This window comes from Poecilia formosa, unplaced genomic scaffold (assembly GCF_000485575.1).
Source record: "Poecilia formosa unplaced genomic scaffold, Poecilia_formosa-5.1.2 Scaffold74, whole genome shotgun sequence".
NCBI classification, from domain to species: Eukaryota; Metazoa; Chordata; class Actinopteri; order Cyprinodontiformes; family Poeciliidae; genus Poecilia; species Poecilia formosa.
Window position 1 is genome coordinate 948,715 of NW_006800013.1, and position 23,065 is coordinate 971,779.

At 38.9% G+C, this 23,065-nt stretch overlaps 1 protein-coding gene across 2 annotated transcripts in view; it reads left to right on the forward strand.

Moving 5' to 3' along the window:
• The window catches only part of LOC103140714 (calsyntenin-2), a 311,418-nt gene that overhangs the window by 167,697 nt on the left and 120,656 nt on the right, over nt 1-23,065 (forward strand). For both annotated transcript variants that reach the window (XM_007555973.2, XM_016673371.1), the window contains one exon: nt 12,344-12,539. In XM_007555973.2, coding sequence (XP_007556035.1) covers nt 12,344-12,539 — 196 coding nt within the window. The remainder of the gene's footprint in view (nt 1-12,343; nt 12,540-23,065) is intronic.

The window sequence follows — 23,065 nt, forward strand, 5'->3', positions numbered from 1 at the left end:
CAGGAAGTGAACATTTAAAAAAAATAACCCTGATGTATTTGAAATATTAATTTATTTTCGTGGCAAATCAATGAGAAATCCTCAAACTTTTCTGTTGATTTTAAAAAATAACAGATTATGTAATCAAGTCTGACTGAGCTGATAAAACCAGACATATGTATCACTTTAACACTTATTTTGAGCACAAAGGAGGCACGTCATCATGCTTTCATTGTGTTGTGCTGGTAATCAAATGTGTCAAGTAGAGCAGAATCATAAAAAGTGGCGCTGTGGAATAGATGGTTGCTGATTTATCAATAAAAAACACTTAGGCAAAAATCTGATGAATACTGGTGTCAATACTAGAGCCCCCTTTTTGTCAACAGAACAATGTCACATCTTCTCTAACAAAATTTAACAATGACAAAATATACAGAAGTCTTTAAGTCCAGTCCTTGGGAGCCACTGCCTTACAACTTTTAGGTGAATTTCTCTTCCATCTCAAGTGAAGAAAGAAGCTCATTAGCAGGCATTTGCAGAACTTGACACGCTGAGGAGCCATGTCAGCAAATTGTTTTAGGTGTGTTGGCAAATGGAAGCATTTAAAATTTGGAAGACGGCAGCTAGCTCTCAAGGACTCAAGATAGAAAGGTCTGCTCATGGTGGTTCTGTGTAATGGCTTATCTTTTTATGTTCTTATTTCTTTAGTTCCTTCCATAGGCGCTTTTTTTTTTTTAATCCACATTTGGCTGCAGGTACTGAGACAGTGATTTGAGAACACTGATCTGGCTAAATATTTTTGGATCATTATCACAATGAAACCCCCAATGACTGTAGATGTGTTATGAAAAACAAATGTGGATGATTGACAGAAATAACAGAGTTTAAATGGAGGACATAAATAAAGGGAAGAACGGAGTAGTTCTACCGAAAATGTTGGGCAGCAGGTGTGGAAAGCAGTGACAGCAGAACACACAGGGAGAAAACAAACAGAAAATGTACAGAACACTGCAGTTCCTTTCAGCAAATATGGGACTAAGAACTTTACCAAGACAAACATACACATAAAACTCACACAGACATCAAGAGATGAAGACTGCTGGGGATTTTGTGATGTCCTTTAAATCTCCTAGTTTTTGTGTTCACACACTGAAACACACCACTCACAGTCGTTCTTGGCAGAGAGTTTGCCTTTGTGCTGCCTGGTCCCTGGCCCAATTTGAACTGCATTATTGAGAGATGGTGGTACACTGGTGGTGGCACACCCAGGTTACAAAGTTATGTTTTTTTTTTTTTTGTTTTTTTTTTTGCATTGTGCTCTGATACAAACAGTGCCCAAAGGGAATTAAGTCAAAATGTTGCCTTTAAGCAATTTTACTGTGAATTTGATAGAAACCAGTTATTATGACTGCTTCTTTTTTTATTTTCTAAGAATCTCATACTTGCTGAAATAGGCAAGCTGTAGTCTTTTCATGTTTGCAGAATCATTGATAGAATAACTTGCACATTTATCATTTACTTATTGGCTACAACCCAAAGAAAAGTGTTTCCATAATCTTGATCTGTCATTCTTATGTCCAAGGAAGAGATGTATGTTTGTTGCAGATGATGACAAGCTTTTGGTTTTGTAGTGACACAGAACTGCTAATTCCTATGCACACTTCTTAAGTGTACATTAACCTTGCACCTTATATTTGGATGTCTTAAACATTTGTTCCGTCTTCCTAATGTCCTTTCAGATTGGAAGGGTTGTCGGATGTGTTATCTCTGACAAAAATTCTCCTATAATCACATTGATAAAATAATTTTCAAAACCAGTGCATGCAGAGAGAGAAGTAATTTGAAGCAGTGACACAGCACTGTGATACACCTGTAACCAACACCATTAGCCAACGTCATGCCTTTAGCACTCCTAGCAAGAACCACTAGACACTACACATGTTACCAAACGGACAAATAAATCAATCCAGGATTTCACTTTTTCCTTCCCAGACTGAAATGTCTGATCTTAGCTAATTGTCTTTACGGCATTTCCACTGTCACCTTGAACTTATGATGGAGTGGAAATGTTTTGGTTACAAAGATAGCTGGCCAGTGACTGCATTCATTGGCTGAGCTTGTTCCTGACATCCAGTGGTTATGATAGAATACGCCTTTGTGTATTGAGATGTTGAGATGTTTCTTTCCAAAGTGAAATCCCATTGTACTTTTCCTCAAAGCTTGTTGCCCAAAATATATAATATGCTTTTACTTCTTCTTACAGTATCAGTTTGAAAAAAGCCTTTTGAAAAAAGTTGATCAAATTCAAACACCCAATGAATTTGCAAGTAATGTCACACGGTAGGATGTGATCGGTCCCTATGAAAACATTTAAAACATGTTACAGGTAAAGTGTAGCATGATCTGGCAGCACAAGTTGTTTTTATGCCTCAGTGTTTCTCAGGAGGTATGACTGTCTCGTGAAGGATTTTCCAGTTTTTGCCAGCGTGTGACTTTACCTTGTGGAGTCAGTCAAGACAATATTATGAGTTACAAACATAAAGGTGAATGCTTTACACCTGACAACCTCTCCTATATGTGCATGAAGCTCACATTTTGAATTACCACACCAAGTATAGGCATTGACAAAAACCAGACCAGTCATTCCCTTGCTTTCTCTAAAAGGTAACCAACATGCTTCAAACTGTTAGAACGAGGCTCTCAAAGGTTTTACTGTTTGTGTGCACTTTGACAACAGACTGACTTGCTGATTGACTGGATTTTCTTCAGTACACTTCTATTCAAAGGTGCTGTAGGTGATACTTGAGGTTCTGATTTGAGGCTGATTTTGATGTGGTTCTTCATTATAGACATCTACATCAAACTTGCTTAGTTCTCGAAGTAATGACTCTGGGACTTCACATGTAAAAATAGTTGCTATTGTGATTTTACTAGAAGACTCTGTATTTCACAAACTGCAGAAGCTGCTGTGCATAGAGTCCATCAGTCATACTCTCCATGGTTGCTAAGGGGCGAACAAGTTCATTTCAGCAGACTCACCTAAAAAGGATTGGTTGCTGTCTCTTAGGAGTCAGCTGGATGATGTAACTAAGGGCAATCTGTACACAGGGGCAACTGCGGGCCATTTCAAGCTAGCTTTTTTACAGGGGCTTTTCCTTCCCACTATCAATGAATCATAAACATGACCAGAATACAGAATCCAAAAAGTCTTTTTGTGTGTTCACTGCAAATATAACGCTTCTGTTTCCATGACATTATCATTTTTGTCTCCAAGCAATTCTATGTAATATATACAAAAGTTTTGTGATAACCTAATGTCTTTGGGGTTACTTGTTCTTTTTTTTTTTTTCAGTTTTTATGTGTTTGATTAATGCCTTGAATGCATGAATAAAGCCTCTATACCGTGCCAATAGCCTTTGGTTTAGTTTGAGCCATGGGCATTATAACAAAAGCTGAATGGAGTCATATCCGGTGGGAGCAGAGTCAGTAGTATTCAGAGCTGATGTTGGTAGACAGCTGAACCTTACAGCCAGAGGCATCAACATGCACTGCGATGATCAGTATCACAGTGTCAGAGCAACACTCTGTATTTGGCCAGTGTCCGGTTACGCTGCAGATTTAAGAGTCATTTTGCCACAAGGAATGATTAAATGATTATGATAGTTATGATAGTTTCTATGCCTGCTGGGGGGAAAAAGAACAATATGTCAGAAGTCATATTAAAATTAATAATTTTATTGTCAGATATACTAATGCTTCTGTGACCATCCTCTGACTGAGGTTTATTCCCCTGCTGTGAATTAGAACCATAGGGACTTTTAGATTTTCTTTCCATGCCACCATTAAAAAAAAAGTTTCCAGAAGGTTTTCTGTCTTATTTATTAGCCCAATATGTGATAAATGGACCTGAATTTGTGAGGAGCTTTTGTAATCTTCAAAGCAACTCAATACATTTCACCATAGAGACATATTCACCCAATCACATTCTGAAACGCCCACACATTCATATGTATATCGGTAGGCAACTCAACTTTGTGTCAAATTGCACATTGACATGTGACAGGACCTGGAATCAAACCTGCCACTTTCAGATTGTGAGACAAACTACACTGAGCCTCCGTGTCCTTCATATTTCCATATGTGTGAAACTAGGCTGGTTTTACACCAGTTTCCACCATGAACATTTCGCATGACCCGTGACTGTCGTCAGTCTTGTATAAAGTGTCAGAACATAGCTTAATTAGAAATGTATGTGTGTTAGAAACACTTTTTTTGCTACAGTAACCATGGTAATGTCACATTTTATGCATTGTTGCTCTACATTTGTAACCATGTTTGATTTTTCCAGGAATCACATCATTTTATGGAATCCCAGATCTTTGTCTCTACTCTTTTAGTGACTTTGAATTAGGGATCAATTAAGAGGGAATATTAAGTCAAGCATGTATGTGTAGGGTTTGTGCATATTTTATATTTTATCTGCTGCACCCTGCCCTTTAATCCTGTTTTAATGCCCCACATTTTGCTTTTGTTTAGCTGCACAGAAAGGATTCAGGTTTAGCTTTAAAATGTCTCTCTCTCTCCAACTATAATTCCTCTGATACAGATTTGTGCCGTTTAAGCCTCTTGAAACACTGATATGTGGCACAGCAAATGAAAGTGAAACCTTGAAACTGATTAGAAAACCAAGTTTTTGTTTTGTTAGGAAACAATCTAATAAAGCCTGCCTTTGATCAAAGGGACTATTTAGGGAGGTGATGGTCTTTATTTCATCATGCTGCTCAGCTGTACAGAACATCCTCAGGGAGCTTAAATAGAGGTCATAAACTCTGATGCGGCTGTTTGAGCATATTGAACTCTAACTGGCCTTTCTCTGACGAGCACACATGTTCACTCCCGAGGCCATTTCCATGAACAGCATTGGAAAATAGAAAGTATTGATTTCACACTGTGTTTAATGTGATTGCCTTAATGCTTCTCGGGTTTATTTGGTTCCCCTTCGGGCTTCCACTTTTGTTTGGTTTTCTCATCTTTACATGATGTCTTTCTTCAAACCCCGTTAATATAAAATGGATTCAGAATAAAATTTTATATCCAGCATAGCCACATACGATATTGATGGGTGGGAATGTGTTGGCTTATAATTGCTCTAAGCCTGAATTTATTGAGAACTTCAGTTCGTTTTCATGTCACCGCCGTCTGACTTCATTAATCTTGGCGGAGAAAAAACGTATTGAGTGAATTGTGTTTCAGTGGATGTAACCATCTCACAGACAGCAGATTAAATTGAGATGCTGGTGTTTATTGTAAGGTTTCATCTGCCGCTGCATTGGATGCCAGTTGGTTATTGACAGCTTGACTCTTGCTCAGTAGTTCTTTTGGCCCTGCTCCAAGTCCACGTTATTGACACGTCGCCTGGTGAGATCTGTGATTAACTTTATTGATATGTTAGAGTACGTGCGTGCGTGCGTGCGTGCGTGCGTGCGTGCGTGCGTGCGTGCGTGCGTGCGTGCGTGCGTGTGTGACTGGTGTCACACGCTGCTGGCAGATCTTACAGTTTTTTCCAGCTACTAAGAGAAAAATAGAATTGTTCTCTTAGGGAGCCAAGATTTACTATTGTATTCACCAAGAAATGTGAAGCTCAGTTTAACTAGTTGAGATAATTTCATCTATTTTTTTAATCAGATCTACAAAGAAGTTGTTTTAGAATAAGGGTGACATGATATTCACCACTCCTACACTTTTTGATGAAGTCACAAGCTTACTTTTAATCTCTTAGCAGCATTAATAAATCACTATAAGCTGTGTGTAAAAAGGCATGCATAGGTTGTAGAAAAGTAACAATGTGAAAATCATCATTCCTGCTTTTTAAAGTCCTTTTAATGTGCTGTCATAAAGTTCTGGAGTGACTGGACTGCATTACTGCTCCTCTTCCCGTATGTTGCTTAATATATTTCAGGCCATAGAAAAAAAATCTAAAGTAATTGTGTGGAAATTAAGTGGATGCTGATTTCCCCCTATTAATCTACTAATAATTAAATATGCAGCCGAGTCTATTTAAAATGTTTTTAAAGCAATGTCTAGATGGAGGCTACTGATAACCTTAGGGTAGTATACTAAAACCAAAACCCACAGTAAAGGTTTGAGAATATTACTGTGTTATTGGCATGAATAAAGGAAAGGGCAAAGAATAAGCAACAAATTAGAATCATAATTTTTACATAAGTACAGCTCCAAAAATAAAAACACAAATAAATAAAAACAAATGTTGCAACTTACGCTAACATGTAGTCTCCTTGTTTAAAGTCATTATTAAAAAAGTATTATGTATATATTGTCTAGCTGGGGGTGCCAGCGGGGTGGCTATTGCCCAGGCATCCCTTGTCACAGCACTGCTAGGCTTTTTTTTTTTTTTTCCTAATGTATTTTAAGCCACTGTCTGCAGGCTGGATACACCAGCAGATAGTGAGACCAATTAAAACCTAATATCAGCTTGTTATACTTGTGTTTCTCTTTAAAGAGCAGAATGGTAATAAGATGTAATGCTTTGAGCAATAAGCAATTAAAAGCTACTGGAATACTAAATTTAGCAGATGTTTATGCTGTAGTTTATTTATTTATTTATTTATTTATCTATTTATTTATTTATTTATTTATTGCTTAAGTGCATACATACAAAGAAAATGAATATATAAAAACTGTGATCTTTATTGACTAATTTTTCATTTATAATTTTGGCAGCAGCAGATGTAATTGTTGCTAACAACCCACATCTGACTTCTGACCACAACTAACTACCACGATTGAAGTCCAGTCATCTGTTCTGTCTCGGTGGACTTCAGATCGCCTCATGCAGTGTTTTTATATGGTAAGACTTGGCAAAGATGAAAAGGATACGCTGTAACTTTGTTTTGTCTTGTAAGTACGTTACCAGCTGGCCCTATAAAAACTCTGCCTTTTCTACACCTGACATTATTCAAAATTATTAGTCTGTTGTCACAGCATTTAGTATTTTTGTTGCAGTGTGTGTATATATATATATATAAGTAAATGCGAATATCAAAGCTTTTTTCTGCCCACTTATGTTTTTAATACTGTGCCAACTTTTCCCCCTTTGAAGTTATGCTAAGAATTGCTTTAAGTAAAAGAGTAGAAGAATAGCAGTCCGGTCTCCAGTCTCCATCTTGATGAAAAGGGGAAAAAAAACAAAAAAAACATGAAACTTTTCTGTGAAAAGATCTTGGCAACCCACAAGTACATCTCCAAAGCCATTTTTTAAATTACACTCTCAATAATGTAAAATGTTTGCAAAATTCTCTTTAGTCCAGATCAGGTGATTGCAGGCATATGAACATTTACACAAAGCTACGGGTTTCTTTAGATTCTATTTTTTATCTTTCCTCCCTTCCACCAGTTTGAAATACTCAACCCATTAGCCGCGTAACAACAGCAGGAGCTATTTCCAGGGTTTATGCTTTCGCCAACCTACAGCTGCCTTGATGGTGGTTAAATCCTTCTTTCTGACACCAGTTTGTCACACAGTTGGGGCAGTACACACACAGGGCAGGGGCAGGGGGGGTCACTTTGTTAAAGGACAGTGGGATGTCATTAACTCGGTGAGAGGAGATGTTTATGTAATTAACAGAGAAGAGGCAACCGAGAGGTCGAGTAAATCATCTGCAGGATTCCTTTGCAACAGTCATAAACATACCTCCACCCTTATGACTCCCCCGCTTCTAAATCCCTCTCCAAAAAGTGTGTCTTTAATTAAATCCCATCACTCTACATGGTCACACACTCGGACTTTACACAAAAACTATTTGAGGATTCATTTGCTTGACTCCGAACACACAAGCTTGATTAGTATTAATCCTTATCTTCAAAATGGACAGCTTCTCAATTGTGTTTTTTCCTCGCCTGGCTAATTTCATGAAGAGCATAATTACAGCATTTTCAATTTCAGCCCTCCGCAGAGTTATGAGGCAGACTTTCTATCTCTGTGCCACAGCTGAGAGGGTTATGTGGGGGTTTATGGGGGAGGGAATCCATGTATCCTGAAGTGCTTGTGGATGGGTAATTGTGTTTTCAGGAGCAAAATGAGAGGGAGAATTAGCAGGTTATGGGGGTGACTAACACAAGAGATAATTTGATGCCAAACCCGAATTGGAAAAAGCGGCAGAAATCACGACAAATGCGTGAGTCTCATAGTCGAGCGTTACTCTTGTGGAAACAGGGTTGATTTACTTTACAATGCTGAGAGAACATGTGTGTGAACACATTTCAGTTCCTACAGATGGGCGTTTGGGGTAGAATCTGCTCACTGACAGTATGATATCCAGTAATCTGATTTACTTTTTGTCTGTCTGCCATGTGGGCTCCAACAGTAGGAGGATGAAAGGCACATTGGCTCTGATTAGAGCTTCCAAGCTGGCTACGTTTCAGTTAATCTGAGTGTGTGTTCACGCCTGTGCTTTGGTCACTCTCCAGTGCTGAGATCGGAGCTGGCCCTAGGCAGTGGCCCGCTCCCCGTCTTTCTTGGATCTTCTTTTCATCTGTCTCTTCCTCCTCTTTTCGGCTCTATCACTCTTGCTCGACTGATATCTCTACTCTACCTCTTGCTCACTTAACATCTGCTGCAAATATCTCCACGCTTATGTGTGAAAACCCTGGATTTTGTTTTTTGTTGTTTTGTTTTTTTTCCCCACCATGCATATGTGCATGCTCATACCCATTCAGACACAGGAAGCTCATCAACACGGTTGTGTCAGCTTTGATAATAACGTGGAGCCCAAGGCAACGTGAATGGCCCACAATATTCTGTCACACTCCTCCAGCTTAGCAAACACCGGCCACCTCTGCCAGCAAAACAGCTCTGCCTTCACTGAATTCACTGATAATGAGTTCTGTGTCCTCAAAGATAGTCTTCTGTGGACAAGTGCCAGGTTCCCTAGAGGTTTTTAGTGCTGCATGACTTCTATTTCCAAACAGGACGGCAGCTCAGGTACTATCAACCTTCCCTCCGCCTTATAGACAGCCGTTCATTTGGACCTGATTAAATGAATAAAAGACACTCATCCAGGGTGAGACTTTGCAACCACAGCAAACAGAATGTGGAGAGAGGGAAGAGACGAATAAAACTTTTGCAAAAAGTTTTATTTGTTTCATTCAAGTAAGTTCGATTCAAATCTTTACTATAAAGTCATGCCAACAAGGCATAAATGTCATGGTTAGGTCTGAGAATTTTACATATTAAGACAGTGAAATTAATCTGTTGTCTGCCAGAATTGCTCAGACCTAAATTCAAGAATATGTACAAGTGTACATACTTATGTAGTTTATAAACAAAACCAGGACAAAAACGGAAAGGCCTTTTGGGAAGAACTTGTTGTTTCCTTGTAGTGAATAAACAAAGTTACTGCTAATAAATGCATTTGTTTAGCTGTTTGTATTAGTTGATACTCTCACAATTGCTATAAAATAAAGCATTTTGCAAAGAGGTTGTTTCTCTGGAGCATATGTGTGTTACCATAAGACCAAAACAGAAAGACCATGCAATGTTTACTGTATTACTGCCCATTACTTCTCAAATATTATATCTCAGATATTAAAGATTCACGTTCATTACAAGGCAATCCAAAAAAAAAGGACTGAATAAGAATGGCTTGTTTGAAAAAAGCCTTATTCCTCTGAAACACTGTGATAGCACATCTTCAAGCCTACTTAAGCATTTATGCCTGATATTATCTTCAGTGAAATTAATCAATGCTTAAATACAGCCTATGTTTCTATCAGCCTTAAGAGAAGCTATGGAAACCTTCTGCGTATCAAAGCATTGAGGGGCCAAACGTGAAGCCATCTGTTTGATAGATAAAGCTCATGATCACACAGGTAAGGTATTGCTGCTGAAGGCTCTTATTTTGGTGATTTAATTGTGGAGTGTACTTAGTTGGTTCTTCAAACTGCTTTTAGTTTGGGTTTATTATTTCATAAATTATGACAGTGCGCAGACTGTTGTATGCTATATAATAGATATAAATATTTTTACAACCAATTTATGATGTCCTTTTAGCTAAAATAAGAACTGTAAGAAACATGCTTCTTTTTGGCCAACCTCTTTATCACATGTAAGACCTAGACTACCAGATTGTAACTTATAAAGAAGCAGCCTCCTTATTAGTTTTTGATCATGAGTTGCTTTTGACCAAAGGTCTACCTCTTTAGCAGTCTGATGTGGCAGAGAAACATATTTAGCCACCATGTTTATGGCTTCTCTGCCAAGTGCCAGTCGCCTAACATCTGTTCCCTCACCTCCACTGGGGCTAGCGCGTCCACCCTCGTCTCTCCCGTAGCCACCAGCCCTCTCTTCCTCGACGCAGGTGGCGGATCACTTGTCACGTCTGGAGGAAAGTGAAAGACGGGCATAAAGGAGGAAAAATTGTGTCAGGTATGCAGGAACCCAGAGCCATTTGAGTCTGGAAAAAAGAAGAGACCCCCTCCGTTCGGTCACCTTGACGCCCCTCCCACCCCGAGTCCTCATCAGTTCCCCCATCAGGTACAATTAAATCACGAGGAACACGCTGGGCCACCGAGCCTCGACAGTAGCTGTGCGTCATCAGCATATCCTAGGCATATTCATCCTGATGGGAAGCTTCTGCACTGGCCTGGGTATATTGGATTTATTTCTCGCTCCAGTGGTGATGGATTTTGTGTTCGCCTGTTTTGTGCGGCGGCGCGCTATTAAAAGAAGCAGCACAGAGAGACCGCTGCATCTTCTGTCACTCGCCATCGCACACTGTTTGCTCATTGCCATTTTATGAATATGCTCACAGCACTGAGCCATGTTTTTCCATAGCGCCAGGGCCCATTTAGTTCTGATACAACATTGTTCAAGTAGTATAGCCAGGATAGAAGTGCGTAAGGGAGGGGGCAGGATGTGCCAGTTCTCTACCTTTCTGCTCCAGTTTTACTACCCCCTGCTTAGAGCTCCTCTGCAGGCAAATTATCGTTTCAGGGGCCTTGTCCTGACAGCAGGGGAGAGGAAGTGGGAGGTTGGGGTTGAGGTGGTGGGGATTATGACAGGAACAGGATGAAAGGATTGGAAATAAAGTTCCTCTTATCAGAACTTGCCAGGAGCAAGGCACGCACAAAGCTTCTTGGGAATCCAATTTAGTCCTCGCTGTTAGTTCAAGTAAAATCAGTGCAATTAGCTGTCACAGGTCAGAGTGTGAGCTTGGCGTGTTAAGTGATTTCCTGAAATGCTGTGAGCAGAATCACAAGGGCGATGTCAATTTTCTTAGCAAACAAAAAAAATAATAATTAAACTCTCGCCTGAGCCTCGCAAAATATGCCACTTCTTTATATTATGTCTCTGCTAATAAATGTCAGATCCACTTTTGTTTTTCCCCTTTGTTTTTCTCTTCTCAGCTCCTCAAATTGAATTTAAAGAGATTTCCGTCCTTTAAATCTTCTCAAGGGGAACTTTGAATCTCCTTTGAGTCCACTCTATTGTGCTCATTGTTCGTTTATCAGCTAAGCCAACAGCAGTAGAATATCAGAGATTACAGGTCAGTAACTTTGTTAAACCAATGATGAGCTCAGCTATAGAGATATAGATACATAGATAGGTACATGGATAGATACTCTCATCAGGAGTGTATGAGTGTAAGTTTGATTTTTCACTGTACAACAGCTCCACCGCATTTGGTAGCACTCTTGAATTCCTGCAAGACGTTCCTGTGTTCCAGTCCCGGTTCAGACACAGGAGTTTGCATGTTCTCCCAGCACATGGGTGGGTTGTCTCCAGGTACTCCAACCTCCTCCCATATTCTAAAAAAAACCCAACTGTTTGAGGTGTTTTTTTGTTTAGTTATTTTATTTATTTATTTATTTATTTTTTTTCCAAAAACCAAGCTAACAGATTGGTTAACAGATGCCTAACAGGTTGGTTTTTAGGTATGAGTGCATGATTGTTTTCTGTTTTGCATCTCTGTGTTGCCTTATGATCGATAAACAACCCTGCAAGGATAAATGGGTTCAGAAAAGAAACGGAGGCACCAAAGTGGCACCAAGTGTCCAGAATGTTGTTCATCACTCTGGACAGCAACTAACCGTCATATCAATAAATTAATCTGAACAGTAGGTCAGTCAGTAATTAGTTTTCCAGAGTCTTCATCACCACATATCCAATAACCCGTGGCTTTAAAAGCTTGGGCTTGAACTAAGAAGTGGCTGCATGAGTTTCTTAAACTTCCTCAACCCCTCTCAAGCTGACAGGCTGTGATAAACTCTCAACTCATCCGTTTATCTGCTCTCTCTCTCTTTCATTCTCTTTCTCCTTCTCTGTGTCTCTCTCTCTGCTCTCTAGGGGAGATCTGTGCGTTCAACATCCATGGGCTGGAGGCTCCGTTTGAGGCAGTGGTGCTGAACGGAACGTCTGGCGAGGGTCAGCTGAGGGCACGCGGCCTGGTGGACTGCGAGTTGCAAAAGGAGTACACCTTCATCATCCAAGCTCATGACTGCGGTTCAGGCCCTGGGGGTATGGAGGGCAAGAAGTCGCACAAGTGAGTAAATCTGACAACAGGCTTTGTGAACACGAGAACACACAAGAACAGACACAGTTCACAGAAATTTTGTCAGAACACACAATAATCTCTCTCCACAAATGGTTTTAAATATGTAATGTCCAGCAATCAACTTACATTTTAGAAAGGATGAGCTGTATGAAGCCGGATGTTTAATTATGTATGGGACACAATGAGGGAAACTGTGGGTGTTTGAGCGTGTGCCTCTGTCCACCCTAAAAGCTAAAATGGTAAAAATGAGTGTTACAAAGATGCCAGCATAATCAGTCTCTGTCAATAACTCAATCAAGCTGTATGAATGGCTCAAGAAGAAACAAAAAAGATCACAACCAATATTCAACCAACATACACTACCATGCAAAAGTCAACAAAAAATAAATACAGGTAGGGTAGTCAGGTATCTTGTCCTGACAGCTATGAATTAATGAATTTAAAGTTCTGCAGAAAACACACCAAAAGTCATTCTTGTTGGTCTTGATAGAAACCTGACACTAAATGATAGAAAATTGCTTGTAATTTGTCACAAAGAGCCCCATCTGTCACGGATATGAGGGAGCTTTTGTGTGTGCCGAGTCTGTGGAGAATGCTGAGGAGGTAAAATTGCCTGCAGAGTTACTTGTACGACGCACACAGCAGCATGAAAATCCATCAAGAACAATAAACATGACCAGCAAGATTATGCAGACTGCAGGTAGTTTGAGAGTCTGTATGAAAAAAAACTCCCCATGAAGGATTTGTCAAAAAAGCATTCATGGTATTGTTTAAGTTCCTAATTCAGCAACTCTTCTCACTACCACCATGGTCACCAGCGCAATAGTTTAAAGAGATTTACTGATAAAAGCAGTTTGTTACGCTCATTAGTCTCCATTGAAATGACTTCTGTCTGAAATAGTTTTAATGTGCAGAGACAACTCCCTGTCCTCTACATGGAGCTCAGTCTTGTTTAGTTGCTCTTACCCTCACTTCTGCAAAGAAGCAAAGACATCAATCATTTTGGCTAGTTTATACATAATCGCACTCTTTTCCAGCACAAGTATATTCTGACAATCCCTCTCATTCTCCTCATCCCTCCTAACAGGCTTTTTGTTTGCCACTCATTTTCCTCACCTCTCTTTATGGCGCAAAGTCGGCCTTTTGTCACCTGAAGAACATTTCCAGGATTTTGATTTTTTTTGGGGACTTGAAGTAATTACTGCAACAGTGCCTTCTCAGTTCTGCCTACAAAAGTCAGACAGCTGCAGCTGATCTGAACGGTGCTGCACGCATTCTCACTAAAGCTAAGAAAAATTAGCAGATCAGCCTAGTTCTAAAGTCCTTACAATGGCTTCCTGCAGCTCAGATAATAGACTTTAAAATACTTTTGTTTGTTTATAAATCATTGAAAGGTTTAGCACCAACATACATGGAAGACCTTTGTCATGGGCGCAATGGCATAGGGGTGAAGGGCGCGACCCAGGCGCTAGTCCTGCGGTCACAGGTTCGAGTCCTGGCCCGTTGACCTTTGCCGCATGTCTTCCCTCTCTCTCACCACCCGCTTTCCTTTCTGACCGAGGTCAAATACAGGCCACTAGAGATGGAAAAAGGGACTTTAAAGAAGAATTCTCAGGACTTCTTGTACCAGTTATAGATAATTTTGGTAGTAATCTTAAACTGTTATCTTCTGACTTATTGGTATCCAAGGAATTTCCTGTATTGTTCCACCTCTAAATTTTTGTTAATTGTATTTTATATCAATGTTGAGAATCTTACTTTTTTCCCTGAACACCACTGCTATAAGACGAACCAGGATCTGTTGGTACAGACAGGTAGATGTTGGAGGTTAAGTGGATTTGGGAGCACTTAAACGGCTTGTCCTTCGGCTGGCAAATCTCAAAGGATGAGACTTGCCTTTCACTGAACTACCAGCCCGCTTGCTCGAATTTCTAAAGAAGCTAATAGGGAGAAAGAAGAATCTCTGCCTAAGGCTGTGCTCAAATTACGCATGACACGTCAACAGGCATGAAAGAAGGCAGTCCAGAAATTTAGCAGCTAAAGAGGACAGGGTAGAGGATCAGGAGTGACACAAGATGAGTTTAAAATTCTCTCTTTATCCTCCTTGTTCTACTGCACTGCTTACCAATAGCTGCCAACCCACTTATTCCTTTTCCGAAAGCTCAGTGGGTTCTCTCCGTTCGATTCTGTCCTTCTGTCTGCCAGGCGTTCTGCTTCTGCTCCCAGCTTCAGCGTTTGTGTGTGTGTCGGGCTGTCTCTGTACTCACAAATGGATGCTCTTTCTACCATGGCTGTACAAATCTTTCTGTCAGAGCTGCCTTTTTTTCTACAAACAAATGAGATGTTTTTATTTTCAAAATGCCATGTCAAACTTTGGACATATGCATCTTCCTTAAGAGACAATAAAGTGTTGCATTGCTGCTCTTTTGGTGGCTGAATCAGGAACCACGGCAACGGGCGGCTTTATAAACACGTATGGTCAGGACTCTCTGCATTCAAATGTGCCTTTTTGGAGTCAAACTGTTTTACATTTTTCTTTGATATGTTTTATACACCTGCCAGAGAAAGATTTATTCACCTGTCAGCAAAATGTAAAGCTCAAATGAATTCACCTTAAACTCCTTGAGACTGCTTCTGCTAAGGTCAGCTTTAAATGAAACATAAATGAATTCTCCATAATGCTGGACTGACCTCTGTCAAATGAAGTGGAATGTTTCCTACCTGTAAAAGGGGTAATAAATGTCAATTTTGAGTGTATTAACCCCTTAGCATACAGAGGACAGCTATGCATAATCTAATTCTTTGGACTTTACAGTTTTCAAAGTTGTTAAAACACTAAGCCCCATTATATAAAACTGAAACCATAATTTGTGAACAAGCTTATTGAATCAATCAGTATTTTGGTCAAACCCCAGAACACTTTTCTCCTGGGTAGGTACATTTTTCAAGACTTATTTACATATTTTGCAACATTTGCAAAATATATAAACAAAAGTTACTAAGAACCAGGTGCCAAGTATACTACGAACACATGAAGTCAGTAGATTTACAAATGTGGACACTCAGTGAACTACTGTATAGAGCTGAGAATGTGTTTCATGGTAATAAAACCTAACTGTATAATGGCCAGTGATGATATGCTTGAGTGGAGCTACTCAGTGTTTCTGTACACATACAATAATTGTAATTGCACAGCAGTGAGCAGAATTATTAGTAAGAAATTTGAATAACTGAATCTCTACACCTTTATTCATTTCAGGGTTTTGCATTAGGCTGCACTACAAAAGCAGCTGTAGAAAGCCAAGGTTATTCATTTCTGAGAAAATCAATTAGATCAATTAGAACCAACATATTGTGCTTGTGTATGTAACAGCCTGTGGAAGATTAAAACTATTATGTTGTATGGGAGATCAACTTGATACCATTATCAGACTGCTTCATAGTGTGTGTTAGATTAGCAAACTACAACCTAAAAATTGAACAGAAGTCATGACATTAATTACAGATTAACTCTGTCTTGTTTAAAGACACGACTATTCACCCATTCATCTTTGTTTTGATCAAGGTTTGCTGGGAAAAAAAAAAAAACTAATATTAGCTATTTTTGACCCACCAGTTAATGTCCCTCTTCCTTTTTCTGTACTAAAAGCAAGAGTTATATTATGTTTTTCTTTGGAGGTCCTGTCATTATGCACGTCATTTTGAACATATGATGGTAGTTGTGGATGATTGATATATAAATTTGGAATCAAGTGTTGAAATCAATTTTAGATTTTTTTTTTCTCAGAGGATGTTAATGGGAAATTACAGTCTTGTTAAATAAAGGCAGAAAGGTCTTATTAAAACACCTGGCAACTGCCAATAATCCATCCATCCATCCATTTTCTGAACACCCTTGTCCCTCAGTGGGGTCGGGAGGGGTGCTGGTGCCTATCTCCAGCTAACGTTCCGGGCGAGACTGCCAATAATGTGCAGTAAAATCCAAGGTTACTTGTCAAAGCATATGCTGTGGAATGATTAGCATCCTTTCCTGAGTGTATTTCAGCTCTGGCCCAGTGTTTTCTGTCAATAGGCACTAACCACCTCACAACCCTGGCTAGATGGAGCAGATATAGAAAAAGAATGGATAAATGTTGGAAAACATCTGAAGTGGTAATAATTCAGATCTGGTATTACATAAAATAAGTCAGAAACACAAATTAACATGTGTAAAGTCATTAAAAAGAATATTTGTAGGAACTGAAACATTTCCAACATTTGTCGCTTTATGCATAAATAGCTTTTCTAAAGAGCTTGACAGAAAAATTCCCAAGCTCAATCAGTTGACTATAGCATCATTTAAAGATGATTTTTTTTAAAATAAAAAATAATCATCAGCCATGATTCTTTTGAATAAATGCTTCCTGCATACAACCAAGCTATCTTTCTAACAAATACCTAAAGATCTATGTTACAATGCAGTTCTAATCGGCCTTTTCTAAATATCAATCTCTGTGTTGCGTTACAGTGTCTTTGTAGTAATTAGGCTTAAGGGACATCAAATTCAGTTACTCTACAAAGCCGGGCACATATAAAAAGTCTTCCCAGGATCCACATATAAACCGTGACATGTGTATTTATTGCCACCCTGATCAGGCTGAGTGTCTGGCAGCAGTCCAACGGGTTAATACATACCCGGGGTTCCAGGGGAGCATGACGGTGGGCGTGCTATAAGATGTAATTCCCAAGAATGGGCTTTTCCAAACAGCAGCACGTGCAGACACTTCATGCTTGACAACAAGGGAGTTATTAAAGACATCATTAGCAAATCTTAGAGACCTGTATGTTCGAACCCCACTGCAGTTTGGAGAGGCTAATTATATTTCCATAAAATGAGCTGAAGGAGAGTCATGTTTACCCACAGACGCACAAACACACTGCTGAGTCAATCCGCACCAATAAATATGCATTACCATATAAATAAGACAAACACCATAGCAAGCAAGACATAGGCTGATTTCAGGAATTCAGAACAACCACGAATGCAAATGCAAAACATAAAGACCTACCTATAAACATACTTGAAATTTATATATAAAAAAAGAAGTGGGCCAAAAAGCTATGCCTCATTAGCATAAGCTGTCATGATAAATTTCTGAAGTGAGAAGACCAGGGGGCTCCACGCAGACAGTGATCTTGCCAAGGTGTCGACTCTTTATTCTACCAAGAATCTTAGCTTCACGCTTGTCACACTTCATGCTAATTTGAGTGAAACCTCATTCTGTCAAAACCTGTAAGCTGATGTGACTGTTACTGCAGACAAGCCATAAAATCGGAAAAAAATAGTTTAGGACTCTGTTGTTTATCTCGACATAACAGAATGTATTTGGAAGAGCGTAGTTAACATGTTCAAACTATAACATGCCAAGAACAGGAACATATGTCTCCGTCTGCTTCAATTACCCAACAACAGGAAGCAATGGCTGCTTCCATTCCAATTTCAGATCACAACCAGATGTCTCCATGTTTTTGCAATTTGTGTTTCTTTATTCTTGCAGCTTGTCCAGTGTTGTTGAATAAACTGCCATTGTATCAACACTGACCACAGCAAATTAATATACCACAAAAACACCCAATACATAAACACGCATGTGTTTCCGCCTTGTAGGAAGATAAATTGTGTTGGTTAAATAATGCTACGCCACCTTCTCATGAGCAACAGCACAGCCTGCATAATTTGATGGCATGTATTTTGTACATTACTGATGCAGCATTAACACCACTACTGCTACTCAAATAGCAGAACAATGAAGCAATGTTACTTGATCTCTGGTGATGAAATTTCCATTCACATTAGAATGCAGGATGCTTAAAACTAAAAGTAACCTGCTTTCAATTTCATAATGTTCTTCCTGTATAACTTGCCTAACATTTACCTGAACCCTTGGAGGGACTCAGACAATTGAAATGTAATCCCATATTGTCAGTTGATTCTTAATTTTTTTGGAGGGGGTGGGGGGATGGAAAAGTAAGGCATCCCATTCAGACATAGTTGAAAATTGTAAATTCCACACCTGTGATTTCAGCATGCAGCGTTCACACTGAGATCACATCGGATCATCAGAAGCAAAGCAAATGCCACATGACTTGTGGGTGATGGTGGCTCGATGGAACAGACTCACTGATTTCTCAAACATGCATGATTGAATTAAAGCAACACTTTGGTTGTGTTTTTGATGAGTGGATAAAATTGTGACATGACACTCAAGTGGATTTTGCATAATACCGAGCATTTAAAACTGTGCTGATATATAAATAAGAGAAATATTGAAATTATTTAACCTTTTTTTTTTTAAGGTAAGGTGGAATTTTCCTTCACACCAGTGGGATTCCCATTCCGTGTCGTGTTTTTGATCCCACTGCTGTAGCTGAGGTGGTTTATTTCCATTCCAGTTCTGCAAGAGAAGCAATGATTAAACCCCCAGGCTAATTTTTGACAATGATTAATTGAGTCCCTTGCCTTTCTGTTATCTGTGGAGGTGTGTGTTGGAGGTTTTCAGGGAGGACTTAGTTCGAGTAGTTGCGTGTGTTGGTAGATAATGAGTACAGATACATATGAAATAAGCTTGGAACAGTACCAGCCTGGCATTAACATGCATCACCTGGCTTTAATATCTCTGCATATAATTTGATTGGGTTGATACCTCACCTGGCTCTTGAATAGATCTTCCCTGTTTCGAAGGTCCTTCATTAAACATCCCTGGTGAGATATTTAAATCTTTACAAAATATACTGGATAAGTATTTTAAGTGTTTGCAAAGTGATATGTAAACAGAAAATCCTTTAGGTCACATGTGTCAAACTCAAGACCAGAGGGCCACATCCGATTCACAATAACATTTTATACGGCCCTTTAAACTCCGGAGGGTCACATAAATAGAACCTTCAAGGATGAGAGTTGTGTGCTTAAATATAATTTTATCAATCAAATCACAGCAGCTGCTGTTATCTGCAATCTGCCAAATCACATTAATTTGACAAGATGTTCAATAGTATTTAATTTTAAGAAGTACTCATCAAATGCAGAGACAGCTATTTATTAAAATTTTAACAGTCTGGTAGTGGGTACTTTATCAATATATTCTGCCACAACCAGTCTTTTGAGGACATTTGTAATGTTGATATGGCCCAGAAGGAAAATAAGTTTGATAGGCTTGTTTTAGGTTGATCCGTTTTACCTCACAAACATCAGTCATTTGAGTTTTGAGCATTAGGAAACATGTTGAATTTAGTTGCTGTCCTTTGCTAAATGAGTGTTAGATACTGAATCTCATGTCTTCTGAAAGTCCTCATGTCAACAGTGTGAGGGGAATGAGGCTACCAGTGATTAACCTGTTTGGTGTTTTTACACTGTCATTGCCTTTGGCCAGGTGGTTATGATCCATTTCTTGTGGATTATGGGATAAATGGAAGGAATTGTTCTCTTAGTAAAAAGAAAACAATTCTTAGTGTGTATTTTGTTTGTTTATTAAGGGTTATTTTGGCCTTAATAATTTCAGCAAACTTTTTTCTTCCACCTAAAATGCTTGGATTGTCTGCAAAGTTGGGCCACAAAATTTCTGAATGATGATACAAAACATTCGTGCTGGAAGTGATCACAAATGCTAATATTTTCTGTGCTGTTACACTCAAGTGTTACAAGCAAAAAACAGTAATTTAGGAAGGGGGCAAAAACTTTTTCCACACCACTGTAGTGCTATATGCAAATGATGAACTCTAAAGATCTCAGTCATTTTCACCCCTAAGTATCAGCTCAGATATGCTTAATGTTTAGCCAAAAATATTTAACCAAAATATATATTTCTGCAGTAATCAACGAGCTGAGCTTATTAAAAGAACAAAAGAAAATTATTGTTTATTATTTCTCTGCTATATTTGAATATTTGGAGCATGTGGGTTAAAACTGTTTGATTAATTTGGTACAATGCACCAATCAAATCTCTTGTTAGAACCTCTCAAAGTTCTCTGATTAATTATTGACTTTTAAAAAGCTGCTTTTCTTTGGTGGAAATCAAAGTTGCTTTGACTGAAAAACGAGGAAGATGGTACGGGCTTAGTTAAAACTGCTGATCATAGTCATGCTAACTACTGTCTCTGTCTGATTTGGACATGTCTCAAGCAAAACAACTTGGAAATGTGTCAGTTATAAACAGACATGGTTGACCATTGTGTTTTGAGGCGACTTACAAACACATTTTATAACAGGGAGGTGTCTGTAATAAGCATAGAGCAGATGCCTCATATACAGAGGCTATTAGTACAGATGCAGCCATCTGTGTTATGATTTCTGACATTGGGATCTTGGCTGCATGCCTTCCCCCTATAAGTCTGCCTGCCCATTTACTATCTGATTACTGTAAATAAAGGCCACTAGTGCCACAAAAAAATTCAACAGCTCTAATAAATTATTCCTTTTATATTCATATTAGCAGGTTAAATTAGACTTGAAGAAGCAAAAGATAAATCAGCGTTTTATAACTCTTCACTGCTTAGTAGTACAGTGAACCCCATTTTTTTGCGGTTCAGTGTTTGCAGATTTTTTTTGTGGAGTGTAACTAAAATATTTGCAGATATTTTTGTATATCTACAGCGTTGGAAAGAAAATGCAGATTGGGAAGCTGAAATACCGAAATGCAATATTGGCTGGCATTTGCAAAGCAGCCAATCCAGGAGTGGTATTCATTTTCCTTGGCAATGATTGGCTGAACCCTCAAGAAAAGAAATAAGGAAGACCGTAGATTAGGGATATCCAAAGTGATTCCTAAACAGTCTGAATCCTGTATGTTTTAGTTCTCTCCCTGGTTCAACACAGCTGAATTAAATTGATGACTTGCTAGAAGGCCTCTGCAGAAGAACATTGACAATGCTGAGGAGAAAGTTACTACAAAAAGAGAACTTAATCATGTAGGATACCAACTCTTAAGGACTGACTTTGGATGCCTCTAATCTCTGGTCTTCCTTGTCTTTTAGCTTCCACATTGGAAGCTAAATGTTATCTTGAGTCACAGATTGACCACCAGATGGGTCTGCAAAGAGAGAATGCCCTAAAAGCAGAAAAAGGAGAAGATTGAAACAAAGCCTGAGGATCTGAACGTGTGTAAGGTCATAGACCGCAGGGAAGCAGAAATGCTGGGAATCAGAATTTACATTAATGGTTTGCCTATGTAGTTGTCAATAACTTTGAATAATTCATTTTTAATTCAATTATAAAATGAGTTTTTTCAGTTGAATCGAAGCACAACCAGAACCATAAACAAAGCTTGTTAGTCTCTCATGAAGGAGTGAATTCAATGCAGAAACTCCTCACCAAAACAGGAATGACCACAGACACAACTGTCTCTAAGTCTGAGAAAGTATTAACAAAACAGCTCCACCTCACAGTCAAAACATCAAATAATAGTGAACTACACCAGCTGAAAATGTAACAAAAGTGGCAATTTTGGTCCTTGTTCAAACTAAGTCTACTGGACTAGCATTTTCAAAAAGCCCAAAGCCCAAAAGATCATAATGTTTTTACCCCATTCTTTGTTTTTGGCCATGTTTTAGTCATAGTTGAGAATGGGCCTCTGGGTCTTTTCTGTTCCCATTGCTGGTCAAGCTCTGCAATGGTGGCAACACATTACCTTAGTTGAATTCTACTCAGGAAACAATCCTGGCACTTGTACTTTTTTGGGGGGGATGTCCTAATCTTACATCAGAGCATGGAAACCTCTCCTTGCAGTTCTCGACAATATGATACATTGTTGATTTGGATAAAATTCTACTAGCAGTAGTCTGTTCGTCCATGAAGCCGTTTTGATTTAAAGCAACAAAGACAGCATGTGTTTTCTTGGAGGTAACCATGGTTGACAAATGAAGGATGATTTCAGGCTCCACTCCCTTTTAGAGCAACCACTCTACTCTTCTAATTCAATCAGACTGACAGGGTGATATGAGCTGCCGTACCCTCACTAACACTTTCTCCTGACCTCACTGAAATGGTTGTTTTGAGGCAGAGCAAAACTTTTGCGATTAAGTTAATATTATTAACTTTTTATACAGTTATTTCTATCTGTTCTCATAGCAGCCTCCACTAACTGCAAATTGCCACCGTCAAAAAAAATTACATTTGCATTTGTGAGAAATGCGATTTTTTTTCAGTTTCAGAACTTTTACCCATGACTGTAGGTCACAGAAAGGTTAGTGCAGACTTAAACCACTGAATTCATGTTAACACTGAAGTATGTGATTATATATTGCAGACTGAAGTCTCTGGCTGGGACTGCTACCATTTTTCTTGCAAGTTACTCATAAACTGAGTTTGAAACCAAGTCAGGTACTGCATTTACAAAGAAAAAAAATGTAATGTGCCTTTCATCCACAGTCTGCAAGATCATTTTACATGATAACTATCTTTAAATTGATGTAGCACACAGCTTGATGCCAAACGGGGGTTTAATGTTCCAGTTCTTGACTGATAATGCATCCCGGGTAAT